The sequence below is a fragment of the Leptopilina boulardi genome, unplaced genomic scaffold (assembly GCF_019393585.1).
Source record: "Leptopilina boulardi isolate dan_hultmark-lab unplaced genomic scaffold, ZJU_Lbou_2.1 LbouV2_13, whole genome shotgun sequence".
NCBI classification, from domain to species: Eukaryota; Metazoa; Arthropoda; class Insecta; order Hymenoptera; family Figitidae; genus Leptopilina; species Leptopilina boulardi.
The window spans coordinates 933,357-952,816 of record NW_026137674.1 but is presented as its reverse complement, the minus strand read 5'-3'; the positions used below and the strand labels follow the sequence as shown (position 1 = coordinate 952,816).

At 30.3% G+C, this 19,460-nt stretch overlaps 1 protein-coding gene across 3 annotated transcripts in view; it reads left to right on the top strand.

Moving 5' to 3' along the window:
- Positions 1–5,423, top strand: part of LOC127291235 (uncharacterized) — a 34,894-nt gene extending 29,471 nt beyond the window's left edge. Inside the window, exons 1-3 of one of the 3 annotated variants that reach the window (XR_007844564.1) lie at positions 452–567; positions 1,455–3,233; positions 3,305–5,423. Coding sequence is in view for 1 of the 3 variants with exons in the window: in XM_051320233.1 (XP_051176190.1) it covers positions 449–456 (8 nt within the window). In the remaining 2 variants the exon portion in view is untranslated. Of the gene's footprint in view, positions 1–448; positions 953–1,454; positions 3,234–3,304 lie in introns of those variants that run through there. The other 2 variants (XR_007844563.1, XM_051320233.1) reach the window with 2 other exon arrangements.
- The last annotated feature ends 14,037 nt before the right edge of the window (positions 5,424–19,460 follow it).

Sequence of the window (19,460 nt, the reverse complement as noted above, 5' to 3'; positions counted from 1 at the left end):
AAGTTTTAGAACTAGCTGCTTAAGAAACTAGATATTTAGATTCAAATCACACAGACATATCCCAAAGAAAGATAATAAAGAAGCTAGAAAAATCTGAGCATTGTATTGTTCCATGTCATCATTTTGAGCTGCCCACCAATGTTTTAATTTTTCTGACATATTTATTTAAAACTATAAAAAAAACTAAGGGAAACAGAAAAATTTTAATTCAATAATAATTTTAGAATTTTTTCAAAAAATATAATAATTTTAAAAACAAAAAAAAGGATTGCTAAAAATTCAACTTCTTTCACAAAGTTTATTATTTTCATCCTCAAATTATTGTAAAATTTTTTCATGACTGTGAACTATCAATCGTATGGTAAAACGGTAAAAAATGGAAAATAAGAGAATATTTTTTAAAAATATTATGTTATTAATTAATTATTTTTTTATTTTCGTCCAATAGGTGTATAAAAATAAAGAAACCGATCGGTTTGTTCAGGGACTATCTTTATTATGTAACGAATGGTTCCAGGACTTGAAATAATTGGAACGTATTATTCCAGGACCTAAATTTGAGTCAAGGTCAAATTCAGTTTGTATTTACAAAACTCTATTAAAAAACTGTTTTTAATTATTTAATTTAAATATTTGCAAGGTCTTATAATATTTTAATTAGAAGATGTTTTTTTCTTTTTTTTTCATATTGTTCTTTTTCTTTCAAAAAAATATAAATGTATTTTTTTATTATTCATGTCTGTGCCGTAAATAATCTAATTTTGTCTTGTAAAACAAAATCCTCTCTCTTTGCCTAGCACATAAGAATTTTTGGAAAAATGGAGTATTAAAACCAAAAAAGTTTTTTTAAGTTCCATAACACTACAGTATTGATGCAATTTTATCGAAAAATATTCAATTTTTCGAAAAAAGTCCATTCAACATAAAAAATATTGCATAAATACTGTAGTGTTATGGAACTCAAAAAAACTTTTTTGGTTTCATTAACTCATTTTTCTCAAAATTCTTATGTGCTAGGCAAAGAGAGAGGGTATTGTTTTACAAGACAAAATTAGATTATATACGGCACAGACATGAAAAATAAAAAAAAGATTCGAATTTTGCAACTATGTGAAATTTATAAACATTAAAGAATTAAATATTGGTGGCAATTGCAAAAAATGAATTAAAACGAAAATATTTTTTAAAGTTAAGTATTTTCTCAACAGAAGTAAGTATTTTTAACTAATGAAAAAAACATATTTTTATTAATTTTAGTCAATAATTGAATTTTATAGAATTTTTAATTAAAAAATATTTACAGAAATGAATTTTGGAAGAGCAACAGTTCATACTAAACAATCTTAGTTACTTTATTTTTAATTTAATAAATTAATTATACTTTTAATTTTATTTAAAAAATTTTTATACTTTTTTTACTTTATAACTAATGTTTAATTAAACTAAAATTTCAGATTCTGTTCCAGAACCCATATTATTTAAATATGAATGGAGAAAAAAGAAAATTGAATTTTCTTTCTAAATGTCAGCGACAAGAAATTAACCAACTTTTAAAAAATAACCAAGCTGCTGGAATTAAAACAAATCTTTCTGAAATTGCGAGAAAGTATGAAGTATCATTGTCAACAAATCGGAGAATAAGAAATCTTAGCAAAAGAGATCATATAAAAGCTATGGAGATAGATGAAAAATCTTATCTTCATAAGCGTAAAAGAATGACTATCAAAAAATCCACTTTTGGAAGAAATTCTTTATAACTGGTTTAAAGAAAAAAGATGTGCCGGACAACCAGTATCAGTGGAAATTTTAAAAGAAAAGGCCTTAATTATAAATAAAGAAATAAAAGGTGAACCTACATTTAAAGCTAGTATTGGGTGGTTTTGTAGGTTTCAAGATAGGTATAAAATTTGGTCATGCAGCATGCAAGGAGAAAAAATGTCTGCTGACATTAAAACCTGTGTACAATTTGTTGACGATTTGGCAAACAAAATAAGAGATAATAATTTAGAATTACAACAAATATATAATGCTGACGAAACTGGTTTATTCTGGAGATTGCTACCATCCTTGACTTTTATTTGTAATTTTGAAAAGAGTACATATGGTTTTAAGGTGTCAAAAGACAGAGTTACTCTCATGGTTTGTGCTGAAGTTTTTTCCCATGAGCTATGTAAATATGAAAATGGGACAACAATAATTTTGTGAGAAACAGAATATTAATCTAGGTGGTGCCGATAACGGGTATACCTAAAGATCATCTTCAAGGATTTAGGTAGGCACCGGCTGCTTTCATATTCTGTTTCTCACAAAATTATTGTTGTCCCATTTTCATATTTACATAGCTCATGGGAAAAAACCTCAGCTTTCCAATGAAAATAAAAAAAATAAAAAAAAAAATTCCCGAAGGGGTGAAAATCGAAAAATAAGGGTTGATTTTGAAAAAAAGGGGTTAAAATTTTTTTTTTTTAATTTTGTATACATTTTTGAAAAGTACGTGAAAAATTCATTAAAATTCATTATAGATAAATTAACATCCATTAACTTTTGTCATAGTTATAGGGATTTGAAAATGACAATGTTACCCTTAACGTCAAAACTTCAACCCCCTCTACTTTCTACAAATATTTTTTTAATGAGTTTATATTTTAGGGATTTATTACTATCATATAGGACAACAATTTATTAAAGTATGAAGCCAATCCCAGAACATTGAATTTTTGGGCTGGGGCGATTGAAAAAAAATCTCTCATATTTGTATTATATTGTCACTAAAATATTTTTTTAAATTTTAAATGCAAAAATTTTTTTTTTAAGTACAAAATCTTTTACCTAACGTTACATCTTTAATCCAACCGATGGATCAAGGAGTCATTGCGAAAACCAAGCAATTTTATAGGAAGAAGCTTTTAAGAGAACTTATTTAAGAAGAAGATGAACCATCTCTTATTAATTTTCTAAAAAAATAGAAATGTGCTGAATTGCAGTATTCAAATTGATCGAGCTTGGAGTAATGTAACTGCAACTAATATATGTAGATAGTGGAGGAAATTGATACCTGGATGTGACATTACAACATGGGATAAAACGGATGTGACGGAAGATGATATTCTTCAAAATTTATATAGACTTCCTGGGTTTGAAGATGTCAGAACCGAGCAAGTATCAATGTAGCTCCAAGTTGATAGTTTAGAACCAGGTTGGAATGTTAGGAACTTACATCAAACCATTCAAAGGTATAATATTTTTTATTGACTTGTTAATTATATTCCAGTAAGTATAATAACACTATTCTTTTAATTTACAGATCACTAGGTCAAGAACATACAGATGGAACTGACAATAAAGAAAGTGATGAAGAAAATGATGAGCAAAGTGAACCAAATATTGAAGAAGAAATAGAAACAGGAAATATTATAGATGAGGCAACAGCAGCCTTCAATGGATTACATTTATTTCAAAAATGGTATCAAAAAAAGTGGGAATGTGATTCCAAGGATCTACTCCAATTTAAAAAATTAAATGAAGCTTCAAAAGATGTTTTACATCATTTAAAACATTCATTTACTTCTCAAAATTGATGAGTAATAACTAAATTTGAAATATAATTATTACTTTAGATATTGTAAATAATTCATGATTATCGAGATATTTACGTATATGGGCAAATCTAAAAAACAGGTAACTTTCGTGTGACTTGGGCTTATTTTTAATGGTACACATTATATTAACCCAGTTGCTTGTGAATTACATATATTTACTGATACTTGAATGATACGAAACAGTTTTTAAGTGATTTAGTAAATAACTTAAATGTTATACGAATGTAAATGCCAGAAAACAACAAAAAATTAAAAATTTGTGTGTGACTTATCAGATATGTAAAATGAAATGTAGAATAACTTTTGAAGCACTCCATATAAATATTTGAAATTTTACATGCTATTTGTATTTATAATAACATTTCAATTATACTATGTAAGTAAGTTGTGCAGTCAAAAATATCAAAATGATAAGGAACCGAAAAGATGTGACTTTACTTTCCATTATTTTGAAAAGTTTCAACTTTTCGCTTGTAGTTTTTGAAGCACTTATTTAAAAAACATTTCGAAGTATGCATTGCATTCTTCAAATAATTACGAATAAATCGGTACATTAACAAAAGTTGTGCTTTTAAAATAAACTTACATTTAAAGGTAAAATAATCTGCTACATACAGCGTAAACCTTTTTCCAACGACACTTTAATTAAAGGCACACTTACAAAATAAGTCAAAACCGCCTAAATCTTTTTGTAATTATCATTTTACTTATTTTTACATATATATGTAAAATGCTTCAAAAAAATCTTTATTAGAAATGTATAAAAACGTGATTTACTGCATCGTGTGATTTTTCACATATGCAATTTGAAGTTTACGCAAGGTTATTTTTTAAAAATTAGTCAAATTCTATGTTTTTTTTTAATAACGATGTTCAGACGAGTTGTCTATTGTAACCTGTTCACAAACGTGAAAAATCAAGAAAACACAATGTCTGCAGGTAATTTAATACTCTTTTTATATTTTTACAAAAATAGAGCTTTTCTAGAATAGTATTTACTTACTAAAATTTTTTAAAAAGAATAAAAATACACTTGAAGAAAATAGAGAAAAAAAGAAGAATACGGGTGCAATAACTCGTAAGCATGGTTATAACACAAGGCAAAAAATTTGAGGTTAATTTTTATAAATGTTTGTTTATGTTTTTAGTTCATAATTTGTTAATAAATAATAATAATAATAATATAAATCAAATTTTGATGATTTTTTTATTTAATATAAGCAGTTTGTGATATCTCTTGATATCTCGAAATATATAGCCGTGACGTAACAAATGCAGAAGTTTATTTTCGGTCTAACTTTTGAAGCACTTTATGAAAATGAATTACATTTATATTTTCTGATTTATTGAACGATTATGAGTAAAATGATATAAAAACCACATGTGTGCTTACAAATTTAAAAATTTTACTTTTTTTTGTCGAAGTGTGCATGTTTTTTAGATTTGCCCATATATTTTATTATTATAAAAAAAGAATTTAGAAAATCCTGGCATTAATTTCTTTTCGAAGCGATGAAAAATAATGTTGAATTTCGTGAGGAATTGTAGTTTTTGATATTATTATTAATTTGCCTAGCAAAAGCAAATACTTTTTTTTTGCTAAGAAAAAATGAATTTTTACTTACAATTAGTAGACAAACAGTATTGCGTATTGTGTCGGGATCCTAAAAAAAATTTTACATACATTTTAAGGAATTTAATAACCCATATCGATGAGCAATGCATATTCATTAACAATACACTATAGATTATATAATTTCTCTACGATAGAACTGAATTATTATTTTATCAAAATTTCGAATAACAAAAAAAATTGTACATTTTCTGAACGTTTCAATTATTTGTTGATGTATTTACATTTTGAGAATATAGATATTATTTAAATGGTTTATTTTGTTTTAATTTCTTATGAAACTGATATAATGAATATTTATTAACATTGTTATTGTTGTCGCCGTAAGAAACAACTAATAATATTATTTTTGTGAGTTGGTTACTCAACTGAGAACAAACTCTACTTTATTTATTAAACAAGCAAAGTACAAAAACTTGGAGATAATCAATCCTTCCAAATCTTCACTGAGTCTTTTTGGAAGAGAATTTACTAACCGTGCTATCACTTTGAATAGCGACTAATTAATCTGACCACACCTATGTACTCTAAATACGTCAAAGACTTTTCTGTCCAACTCTTAAATCTTTCATGTGTCTTTAATTTATCTAGCATCGCTTCGGTATCTTCCATACTAATTTTCGCTTCTTTTATTCTATCTAAGTTAAGAAATCTTGGTAATTTTGGTAATTTATCATTAATTAATTTTAAATCGTCTTTCTCAAAATCTAATTCTATTGTGATTTTATCCTCAAAGTATCTACTTATATTTTTCATCGGTTTATTAAGATCTAGCTTTATTTCATTCGTATATAGCTTACATCTATTCCCTGTTATTAGATAAGTACCCAATTTTTTACCATTATAATTATTATATTCGCATACTATATCTATAACTGTTTCTTTTACAAATATACATATATAACCTGTTTCTGTTTTCATAAATGTTTCATCGCTGAGTAGTAATGGAGATTTTAGACAATTTCTGTTAGACATTTTTATTAAATCCGCGTCACAATTTTCTGTTTGATATATTAAATAATTCGGTTGATTTCTCTTACAAATTTTATAGTCTTCTATATTACTACATTTTTCTAAATCTGTCTTGTCAATCGGTACGTATTCAGTTTTCGTTTGCAAAATATATTCGTGGTTTGGTAAAAACACCATAGCTTGACCATTAATTATTCGTTCTGGAATTGGTAAAGTTCTTACTATTGTCATTTCTTTTTCATCTAAAATCGGAATTTTAATTATGTATACTAAGTGATGATTTTTTATAATTGTAGTAATTTCACTAATGTCTATAATATGTTGATAGTTTCTTTCATCGCTTTCGATGTGATATTTAGTCCTAAATTCCTTTTCAAATCCATCAATTGATTCATGCAACATTATAGGTGTTAAAATTTGGGGGTTTATAATTCCATGCTTCCCTAAATTAATTGAACTTATTGCTAAATCTATGTCGTCGTTCATTTCTTCTATTAACGTTTCAGCTATTAATAATTTTTGTTGAATAAACAAACTCTTTTTGTTATTATTTATTTCTGCTTTTTTTTGGTTTAGTATATCGTAGTCTGCTACATGTTTATTTTCTAAGAACTTATAATCATCCAAATCGTCTTCTTCACTATCTAAAACAAAATATTTCTTAATATCTTCCCTATGAACCTTTCGATTATTTTCTATTGTATACGTATTTCCAATTTTATGTAAAACTATAAATGGTCCTAACCACAAAGGGTCTCCCTTTTTTCTCATATAATTTTTTATCAATATTTGCTCCCCAACTGAAATTGTCTTTTTATCAGTCAGTATTTGTTTTTTTGAGATTCATTGATTTTTCTTCTTGCAACATTTAATTTGTTTTCGTGTTCTTATTGTTTTAATTCGTTTTTCTTTACGAGATTTGTTATTTTGTTTAATGTTTCAAATGCTTCTCTTGCTTTTCTGCCATTTTGTAGTTCAAATGGAGAAAATCCTGTAATCCTATTTATTGTCATATTGTATGTTAACATTGTTTTAGGTAACTCTTTATCCCATTCATCTTTTTGCGCATAAATACTTAAATATTCATTAATCTTCTTGTGTGATCTTTCATTCTTTCCATTACTTTGTGGGTGATAAACTGAAGTCTTTACATGTTTTATTTTTAATTCGGTCATTAGATCTGAAAATTCGTTATTAATAAATTCTTTCCCATTGTCTGTTAGTATTTCTAAAGATTTACCGTTCGTTTTTAAATATCCTTTCCACATAGCATCTATGACTAAAGTTGCTGATTTGCCCTTCAATGATTCTAAATGCACATATCTAGTTAAAAAATCTTGAATCACCAAAATATATTTATTTCCGCTGGTAGTTTCATTTAATGGTCCCACTATATCTATTGATATTTCATCATTTGGTCCTTCTGGTATGTCTGATTCTTCATAATATTCTTGTTTTCTTTCAATTTGTTTAAATCGTTGACATAAATCACATGTTTTGATGAAGTCTTCAACATCTTTTGTAATGTTGGGCCAGTTTGTCATATTTCTTATCTTTTGTACTGTAATATCTTTAGAATAGTGTCTTCCTAATATTCCTTCATGTGCTTCTGCAATAATTTTTCTTCTATTCGTTTCAATGTGTTTCTTTATTAAATATATTTCCTTGTCACCTCCTTTCCATATTTTAAAAAGAATCCTCGATATTTTCCTTTCATCTATATCCTCGTAAATAATTCTTAATCTTTCTTCTTTAGTTTCTTTTTCTAAAAATTCTGATAATTGATCATCCGTCACCTAAGGACTAATTTTTATTTTGTCATTTTCTTCTGTTTCTTCGTTAGTGATCCAAATTTCTTTTATCCTTGTCGGTCCAAATTCTCGTTTTATAATTAACTGTCAAGTTTGTTCTATTTTGTTTCTTTTTAATCGTATTTTTTTCGCGTCATCATTATCTATTTGAGGTATATCTCTGATCCATTGTACTTCTGTTTCCTCGTTAAAATCTCTTACTACTTTGTATATAGCTCTTTCTTTAGGTATTGTTTTTCTTCCATAAACTAATATTTTCCAAATATAATTTGTGTCTCTTATAGGTTTAAGTATATCTCTCAAGTTACTTATCGGTTCCAAAAGAGAATAATTTGCATACCCTTGCCTTTTTTCTTTAGTACCTGTAATCAATTTTATAGTTTTTATTACCTTGAATTCGTCTTTAATTATTGATTGATCACTTTCTTCTGTCTGTGAATCTATTTCCATATTTTCGTATTTATTTTCGTCATCAATGATTGAGTTGTCGTCTTCTGTTTGCGTATCTAATTTCATGTTCTCATTTTCCTCGTTTACACCTGTAGTACGCGCGTTCTGCTGTTGTAACGTATAATATGTACCGTCTGTTGTCATCTGAACCCTTGGAATGCGCGATAAGGCGTCAACGTTTGTGTTGGCAATTCCTTTTTTGTAAATAATTTCATAATCGTATTCTTCTATTTTTAGTCTCCATCTCATTAATTTCTCCTAATCCTTCATTTGATGCATCAGTTGTTAGAATAAAAACTTGATTCCAATTTGGAAATTGTAGTATCGGTGCTGTTATTAATTTATCTCTTAATTCGGAAAACGCGTTTTCTTCTTTCTGTGTACACTCAAATGTAGTTTCCTTTCGTAGTAATTTAGTTAGTGGATTTGCTATTTTAGAGAAGTTTTTTATGAACTTCCTGTAATAACCAATAAGTCCTAAGAATTGCTTAATCTGTTTTTGAGTTTTTGGTCTTGGATAATTTTTTACTTTGTCAATTCTATCTGGGTTTGGCTTTATACCTTCTTTTGTAATAACATGCCCTAAATATTCCAGTTCTGGACGCAGATATTCGCATTTATCTGGTTGTAATTTGAGTCCAACTTGTCGTAGTCTTATAAATAAATTCTTCAAATTTTTATTATGTTCTTCCAACGTTCTTCCGTAAACAATAATATCGTCAATATATGCAAAACATCCATTACCTATTAGTCCTTTTAATCTATTATTTATCATTCTTTGAAATGTTAGAGGGGCATTTTTTAAACCAAAAGGCATTCTATTATATTCATAATGACCTTCGTTTGTGCTAAAAGCTGTTTTTTCTTTGTCCTTGGGATTCATTCCTATTTGATGAAATCCGGAAGCAAGATCAAAACAAGAAAAGAATTTAGAATTTCCTAACTGCTGAATTATCTCATCAATACACGGTAAAGGATATTTGTCTAAAATGGTTTTTTCATTTAGTTTTCCATAATCTATAACAATTCGCCATTTTAAGTTGCCTGAAGCGTCTTTCTTTTTTGGGACTATCCATAACGGTGAATTGAAAGGAGACATAATTTCTCGAAGTATATTTTTCTTTAACATTTCTTTAATTTGTTAGTAAACTTCTTCTTGTAACATAGGTGGATATCTATATTGTTTTGTATTTACAGGTTGATCGTCTGTTGTTCTAATTGTATGCTCAGTTAATTTAGTTAAAGGTAAAGGATCGTTTCCTAATGGGAAAATGTCGTGAAATTCTGTTATGATTCTTAGTAAGTCTTCTTTTCCTTCTTTGATATGGTCTAGTCGTGTTTTAGATAATAATTCTTTAATTCTTGCATTATTGCTGAATTGGTACATTTTTTCGTCAGTCAGTTTTTTTATAGAATCTATCCATAAGTCTTCATAAGCATCATACATACTTTCAATTTTTGCTGTATTAGGTGGTAAAATTGGATTTCCTTGATAATCATATTTTGTGACTGCTGAATATCCTCCTTCCAAGTTAATAAAACAGATTTTATCTTTCTTATCTGCACTAGGTTGTGGATGAAGTATTTTAGGTCTTAAGTTTAAAATACCTTTTTCTAAGTCAATTTTAAAATTTTGATCGTAAAGTAAATTCATTCCAATTAAACCATTTTCTCTAAATGCATTTTCATCTTTCGTAACTTGAAAAACTGATTCTTTACCATAAAGTTTTAAACAAATAGAATATTCAAATGTTACGGGATTGTTTCCTATTGTTAAAACATTATGAGGTGCGTATTTTGTAAAGTGTTTTCCTTCTAACATACTGTTTTTTATGATTGATATATTCGATCCTGTATCAACTACAAATTTTCCCGATTTTAATTTATCAAATTTTAAAGCCACAATAGGTGTGTCGTGTCTTCTTCGTTCTCTCGGGATCGGTGGAAGGTTGTGCTTAGCGGGTTCTCCGATAAAGAAAATTCTTCGCTTAGCTGCACTCGGTCTGGTGGTTTGCTGTTGATCGATCGTGACTGAAAATTTTGAGTTTTCTCTTGACGTGGTGGTAAACCTCTCAATTTTCCTCTACAGACATCTTCTGTATGTCCTACATTTTTGCAATGGTTGCATTTTTCTATATTTGTCTGTTTACTAAATCTTGGTTTTGGAACTGGGTTCTCATTTCTTGGGTTTCTTGTAAAATTTTCTATTCTTCTTTTATCTTTTATATTCACGTTAATTTCTGAGGCAATATTAAAACATTCATTCAGAGTTTTCGGTTTCTGAGGACGGATTCTAATTTCAAATTCTTCACGTATATTTCTTAAGAATGTGCTGACGCTTGCACTTGTTTCTATTTCCTGTCTTACGAAAGTTTCTTCAGGTGTTATATTCATACTATCTATAGACTGCCTGATTTTATCCTGACACTGCATAAATCTTGAGGTGAATGACTCTAAACCTTCATTTTTGCCCATTATACATGAATAGCGAGCCCTTTGAAGTGATTCTAAACTATCCTTTTCTCCAAATAAAATTCGTAATCTTTCAAAAAAATCAGCAAATGTTTTAACTGCATCGGCTCTAATTGTGTTTGCCGCTTTTCCTACTAATTTTTGTGCAATTATTGCATGAAGTAATGTTAGTCTTTCATTTCTTTTTGTTTTCTTTTTGGACAATCTTATTAAATGAATGAAGTTTTCTAAACCGCTCCCGTTAAATTCTGGTATTAATTTTATACTTTTTCCAAAATCATATTCTGTAACTTCTTCTAATTCTTCATGATCGCTGTTTAATTCATTCTCATTTAAGGGTAAACCTAACTCTCTTCTAACTGGTTGTTCCATAGCTAACAATCTTGTTTCAAATCTTTCCAATTTTGCAAGAATTGTTTGAAAAAGGTCATTTGAACTTGTTGATGTCTCTGGCATGATTTTTAGAATGTTGTCTAATTTAAGTCTGTCAGTCAGTGATATTGAAGGGGATGAACTGTCTGTGTCTATAGTTTCGTTTTCCCTACTTTATCTAAATGAATTTAAATCCAGTTTGATTTAATAAATTTCCTATATCGTTTCGTACAATTTTATTTTATAACCGTTCGCGTTTTCTAATTTAAAATTTCATTTCTTGCAATCCTGCTACAAGGAGTACACAAGAATATGAAATTTGTTTTTTTTGTTTATTGACGATGGAAATACTGATACCCTATGAAGGTCGCCGTTCAACGTACGTAAAGTGGACTTATACTCTTGTTCTAAAGATTCGTAGTTTTGTTTTATATACCTTACTTCAATGTTGCTTTTGAATGTTGGTCTGGATCGTAGTACTGGAAAATCTCGAATTCTGTTTCGTATACTTGGATAACTCTCTGTAGACCTGGATATCTGTATCGCTGTTTGGCTAACACTCTGGATAACACTTCGTAGATATGGATATCTGGATCACTGCTTGGTTAACACTCTGGATAACACTTCGTAGAACTGAATAACTCTCTGGATACGTCTTTGTAGATCTGGATAACTCTCTGGATATCTCTTTTGTTGATTCTCTCGTTCACTTTGAATTATCACTTTGTTTATCTGGAACTAGTTCTTAGTTCTGGATATTTAAAACTTGGATGAACTTCCAAATAATTTTAAATATTTCACCGCTGCCACCAATTATGTTGTCGCCGTAAGAAACAACTAATAATATTATTTTTGTGAGTTGGTTACTCAACTGAGAACAAACTCTACTTTATTTATTTAACAATCAAAGTACAAAAACTTGGAGATAATCAATCCTTCCAAAGCTTCACTGAGTCTTTTTGGAAGACAATTTACTAACCGTGCTATCACTTTGAATAGCGACTAATTAATCTGACCACACCTGCTTATGCATTAGTTTTAAAGGACTGTACAATAGTCCCCACTCTTTACAATACACACTCACACTTCATACTGTCGACATTATGATTAATTATATATGGATTACAATATAATTGCTATATTACAACCCAACGATATAAATTATCATTTTCATAATAATGTTGTAGAGAATATTATTCCCTATGATCTATGTAAAGTCAAAGTGTACAGCCGTGAAATCACTGGTCTCTAGTGGTGGGTGAAGGTGGTCAGGTTGCGAGTTTGAGAAGCGGGAAAAATTCTGAAAAATAGTCTGGTTGCGGGGATTGCCTGTACTTCTCTATAGACAGGAGAGTTGTGAGTAATTTCTTTTGCTTAGACATGGGAGGTTTTGCGTTAACTGTGCAAAACGGTATGTCTTTATGAGAATCGTGAAGGCTCTCGGGATATTCGAGATCGACTTCCAATATGTACCCGACTAAAGAGTCGTCGGGTACGTTGAAGTCAAAGGTCTCGTCTGGGTTGGCAATCCACTTAAAACCACCAATTAGTAGCGCTTGTGCCGTTGCCCAACCATATAAATTATTCGCGTCAAAAAATACATAATATATTGGTCGGCTTGGGTAGGATCGAACTCATCCATATAGGGATTGTTCGCTTTAGCGTAACGGTTACAACACTGGCTAATACCACCTCTGATACCCGACTCAATAAACATCATCATGTCTATATCGGTTGTAGGTTGCAATGTTATGCCCCTATATTTGAGCATAGCATTCCAAGTTAAACCAGGGGTAGTATAATAGTGTGTTGGATCTAACCTGTACGCGTTTAAACATTGTTCGCGTAAATTCTCAAAGACATCGGCAAGTAATAACACGTCTGTTTTCATATAAAGGTGAACGAAATCGTTAAAGGTTTGACAATTAAATTCAGAACAGACTTTTTGCGCGTGCTCATATTCACCATCGGATATATCAGCATCATAGAGAGTAGTATAAAATTTCTCTTTGACTGGTAATTCGATGTCATCCAACTTACTTCGCGAGTCTAAATACTCGTAAGGGAAGACACCTTTTCTCGTTAATAATTTAATTTTTTCGCGATCTGTCACCGTACTGGCAAGTACGATTCAACTATTTTATATTCGTCAAGATATGACGCTAATGTTTCTATAGATGCTGCTTAAAATCAGCGATTTGCTGAGGAGTTAAGGCATCTATAGAAATAGGATTCTTAAATACATTATCAATTTTCTCGGAAAATTGCCTTAACTCGTCAGCAAACCACTTGGCAGGATGATTTTCCTGCCTCGGACACGGTACATACACCGACAATGAATCATCGTAACTACATTTTACATAATAACCTATACTAAGCAATTTATGACGCTGGAAAATTTCAGTTTTACTTAAATTATCTGTATCTTCTTTAACGGGGAGAAGTAAACATTCACAGTTGGCATAGATGACAAAAGGAACTTTCTCCTTATTATCATAATTTTTAAAGGTAATTTTACCATTTTCAGCATTGGTAATTTTACGCTCAATACATTCATACGTTTACAATTTTCATCGTGTACATTCAATCTTTCCGCTGATGAAAAATAATGTAAACAACGATCACAAATAAAATGTTTATGATCTTTATTAGAGAACTATTTGGATACTAACCTCGATAAATTTTTAATCCAAACATAGTGGAAATTCATAAAATTAATATCGTTAGGATCATTGTTTACATTATCTTCATTTACACTTTCATCTATATAATAATCTACTACATGTAACAGGTTGACATGCTGATCCCTCTTCTCCGCGGTCAGATGAAGAGGGTGAATGGAGAAATTACCATACCTTTTGGAAAGGCCGTAGACATTTATCAAGATATTGTTGAGCATTTCAAATTTAGGTATACTTTTCAGCGCTACAGGGAATTCAATACCATCAAAATTTAATTCATTTTCAATATCATTGTAACTAGACAGACGTTCGGGATGTGACACGTCATGTTAAGCGAAAAGTATAGCCCATTTAAAACACTTATTATCTTTTTTATTTTGTACATTAATACATGCATGTTTGGCTCTTATTTTTGGGGGTAAACCGATATATGAACTCGCATGCATGTGGTTATATTTATTAACATTAATTTCTAACTTAACTATAGACTGTAGATTCCAGCTGGACCCCTTCTCATGGAACTCCTCCACATTCCTCAGGATTGGCTGCTTTAATTTAGTCTTGAACCAGTCCTCCAATGAAGTTGTGGGGAAGATGCTGCTAGATTTAGAAGAGAATGCACTACCTCCAATTCATTCTGCACTCTTTTAAAATTAGCAGTTAAAACACCATATACGATAATGGGACCATTTTGATTTAAGGTATCTTGAATGTGCTCTTGAAACAAAATGTCCGCATCGTTCAAAAACGCATCTATATCTACATGTACAATATTTAATATGACATATGTGTATAATTGGCACTCAAACAAACAAAACTCTAATTCTTATAATGAATTAGAGAATGTTCCGGCAAAGACTTTTCTCATGCGTAAATTGCACTATTCTTAAAAGACTTGTTAAAACTTGTTCGTTGCAAGAACATTCTGCAACCCATAGCGCTATAAATTCGTTTTTAACAGCGCCATTGCGCAAACTCGCGAGTAATTCAAGAGCATCCTTGATGAGTGAGGTGACCTTGCACTCGCACTCATCAAGGATGGTCTGATTTTTGCGTAAAAATAAATAAAAAAACAATAGAAATAAATAACATAAAAATAGAACAAAAAATTTATAAACAAAAAAAATAATAAAAAAGAACAATAAATACAGTAATAAATAAAGAAAAAAATGAACAATAAATACATTAATAAAACAAGAAAAAACGCACTTATATACTAATCCTTAATCTAATAACAGAAAAAAAGAACCAAGTACACAAAAAAACTTATAAACTAAAATTAAATCTCGAAACGAAATAAAAAATATAATAAATAAAAGATCGATCTATTACAGTTTGCTTTGCTGCGACTAAGCTGCACTAGCTCACGGAATAGAATGAGTTTCACTGCTCGAAATCATTGTATTTATAGCTAAATATGGTGGTCGGTAGACTAACTTCAAAATTCAGTAAAGCAGTTTGAGAATAATTTTATTTTTAATTAAAAGGTAAATCAAAGTCGGCAACACACTGTGGGGATCGTAGTATGATAAGTGTGAGTCCAGAGCGTTCCTCTCTTGCGTTGAGAGAGATGGACTACGACGACTTTTCTCTCACACAACGAGTGAGAGAGAAGATTCGAGTGCGTTTACCTGCGTTGTATAATTTTGTACAGTTGCGTCTGGAACCACGACATGAGTGTCACGTAATTTTATCTTTCAAATAAATACTATTTTAATGATCAACAATTATTTAATTTAACCTTTTTACAATTGTGGAACGCGTGTTAGTGGTGATTCCCTTCTACATAACTTTTAAATAAAAACATTTTAAATATTATTTTACCAAGAATCCCACATTGGTGACCTCGACTGGAACGTGGAAATAATAAAAAAAAATCACTAAAAATCCGATCGATCCGGATCAGTATAAGTGAAAGTGGCTGTGGAAATAATTAAGGAAAATTTTTAGAAGAGTTCAACACGAAAAGTCGGAAGAAAAAGTGAAAAAATTGTCCACATGCACAGTGGCCGATTTCCCGAAAAACCTGGCCAAAAATCGAAAAATGATACGATTTCTACCAAAATTGGTATACCCATGTTTTTTGGGCTTCTGAATTCAAATTTTACATTGGTTTTGTCAAATTCAAAATGGCGGATCCAAAATGGCCGTTTAAATTTTAAAAAACCTTGCCAAAAATCGAAAAATGATACGATTTCAATCAAAATTGGTATACCCATGTTTTTTGGGCTTCTGAATTCAAATTTTACATTGGTTTTGTCAAATTCAAAATGGCGGATCCAAAATGGCAGTTTAGATTTTAAAAAACTTTGCTAAAAATTAAAAAATGTTACGATTTTAACCAAACTTAGTATACTTACGTTTACTGGGTTTCTGAAATCAAATTTTACATTTGTTTTATCAAATTCAATATGGCGGATCCAAAATATTTGCTGGTATTATAAAATTGCGTATATGTGTTAGAGTTTATTTCTTTAAATTACAGATAGTGCTTAAATTTTAGTTTAAAGCGAATGCGAATGAAGAAAAAGTCAGTCTTTCACGTTCAGTTTGTTTAAAATATTCTTAAATGAAATATGTTCACAAGATAGCAGATTTTTCTACTTAATTAATAAACTAAACATATTTGTAGTTAGAGATAGGTATTTATCTTTAAAAGAACAATTTCAATCTCTCGTAGAATCACAATCGCAATCGTCCGAAGTATCTGAGGCTATATCGGACTTTTCTGCTGTCAACTCGGCATTCACAACCACCGGAGTGGATAACAATTTAATGGCCTCTGCGGACAGCTTATTATTTTTTTTTGGTGGGTCTAAACGCAAGCTAGAAATGAGAGGATCCGAAGATACGAGCAGCCAATGAAAAATATCTGTCATTGTGTTTATCCTGGAAGATTTTCGTGAAAAGTTTTCTCGATATCTTTTGATATCCTTGTTCCTGGACTCTTGAGCCTCTTCAGAAAGTTGACCAATTGGCAATGGCGCCCATTCAATAATAAGAAACCCGTGAATAAGTACTTCTTGAATCGATGTAGACATGTAATACCACGGATAAGTTTTAATTATCAGTTTTGCTGTATCCAAGCAATATTTCTTAAATAGATTTACATCTACTGCGAAACCACAAGATAAAACTTGCATTATCACGTGAGCTTGATTAAGGCACTCGACGTCTAAACCTAAAATTTCAGCAGATCTTGCAGAGTCAGAAAAGAACCTTCGAGTGGTGTTACCGTCATTACTGTTTCCAAAACCTCCAACTTTTGGAGTGTCAATGATGAGCCCCATTTCCCGTTTAAATCTCTCTTGTATTTCTTTTTTTCTTGCTTCTGCCCTGCTTTTGTCCCTTTTTGAACGAGCTTGCCAGTTTTCATTTTCCAATTTATACGCTATATGCAAAAAGTATTCCATAAAGTGGATCCAAGCATGTAATATCGCTAAACCAAATCGTAAATTTTCTTCTTCTACCGGCAAAGCTAGAATCACATCGAGATTGTTGAATTGCTTTGATGTAGCTTTACACAAGTAGCAGCGCATGTTTGATTTTGTAATAGTAACATTATTACGAATTTTTCCATCAATCATGGTAAAAGTCAATTGGTATGTAACTGTTATTTCTTTTCCGTATATGATAGTTCGAAATGGAACAAGTGCTGCTATTTGATCATTGATATATTTTTCCTCTTGTATAATCGAAGTATGGTCTTCGCGGATGTATTGCACCTTTATTGGACTGCAAAATCGAGGAGACGAAGGCTTTTGATTTTTCCAAATTATTGAATTTTTGTCTTCATATCTGGATAATCGTAATGGTACAAGCGATGTCAAAAGCATACTAGCATCTGACGCATTTTCGTCTTCAAATTTTTGCTTGTATTGACTTTGACCAGAGGAACCGTCAAAGCCATATTTTACAATCAGTAATAAATTTTGAACGTTTTCTGTACCTAATGTAAGAATGACATCGTTTTGCACAGTCAAAATCCTGCTTGTAATATGGTCCAATAAAGACTGCAAAGGGACTTCTGCTTTGGTCTCTGTCACTTTAATGCCTGGTGGATAACAACCTGTTTTAGCTTCTTCGACTTTTGAGTATGGAGGATAAACATGTGCACCGTTTTGCGATTCTCTTCTTCTAATAATTCTGTATGTATTTCGGGTCATTTTACCTTGTACCATATCGCTAAGTGCAAGGTTGCCAGAAATTTCTGTTCGGTTCTGAAGAGCTGCCGATTTAAAAGCTGATTGATATTTGGAAGCCCGAGTTGGTGATGTGGTCGTGATTTTCTTTAGAACACTAGCAGCTTTGGAGGCGCCAGCAGCACGTAAGCTCATTTCTGCAGAAAACACTAGTTCATCTGTACTATGTGATTCACGCAAATCTTGGGTCATCCTACGCTTTGTTCTTTCGCTTGCGTTTTCAAATTCTTTAGAAGGTCGACCCTTCTTTATTGAGCTCTTCGAGATATTCTGATCATCCAATTCCATCAGATCTGAGATTACTCCGGGCTTAATCTACAGGTAGTTCGTAAATTGTGTCAAATATTGAAAATTTATTTAACTAAAATAATTTTGTCTCAGTCATACAAACCTGAAATTTTATTATATACTTTAACCACTCTTCGTTTTTAAACAAAAAACGTTCAATTGTTCGATTACATTCTTCCCATTTTTGTTTCACTTTGATGAAAAAATTTATTACAACATTTCTTTGGTCCGGATGTAAGGTGAAAGTCTTTCCTACTTTTGTGGATAAATGGTCTTCCAGATTTTTGATTTTTTCATCTGTTTCCAAATACAATTTTTTATACAGTACATCGAAAATTTCACGCCTACTGCATTCTATGCTGTTTTTTGCCATCACGTATATCCTTTAGGTCAACAAAAAATTAATAAATTCAATTTTTTTGAGTAATTAACATTCAAAGCTACTAGGGTAAAAATAAATTTTGTATATTGTTGATAAAGAAATGTACTAAATTTGTTGTAAACGTATAAGTACACGACTACATTTGTAAGTAGTCAGGTTGGGGCAGCTGATTTCAATTAAAATGAATCAAAAATATATTCTAGTTTATGATAATACAAGGTAGAGCGTGGATATATGTGGATTTCACAACTATTTTCATGATTTACGTTGATAAAACAATACAAAAATCGTAGCCATGAATAGCGATGTTTAATGTCATTTTTTAAAAATTGTACGTTTTAAATGTGATGATAAATACATTCAACATATTTCATACACCTTTGTTAAAAATTCCCAAAAAAAAAATTCAAAAATCTGCTGTATATTAGTATATTTTCACTATTTTAACTGTGACGAAAATTTTTAGTTATGAAACGTTCTAAGTAAATCTCTGGCAAAGATCACTTTTACTTGTTTACATAATAAATTGGTGATAAAAAAAGTGTAATTTTTTTTCGCAAAATTATGCAGTGAACCCTCCTTTATAATATTCAACAAT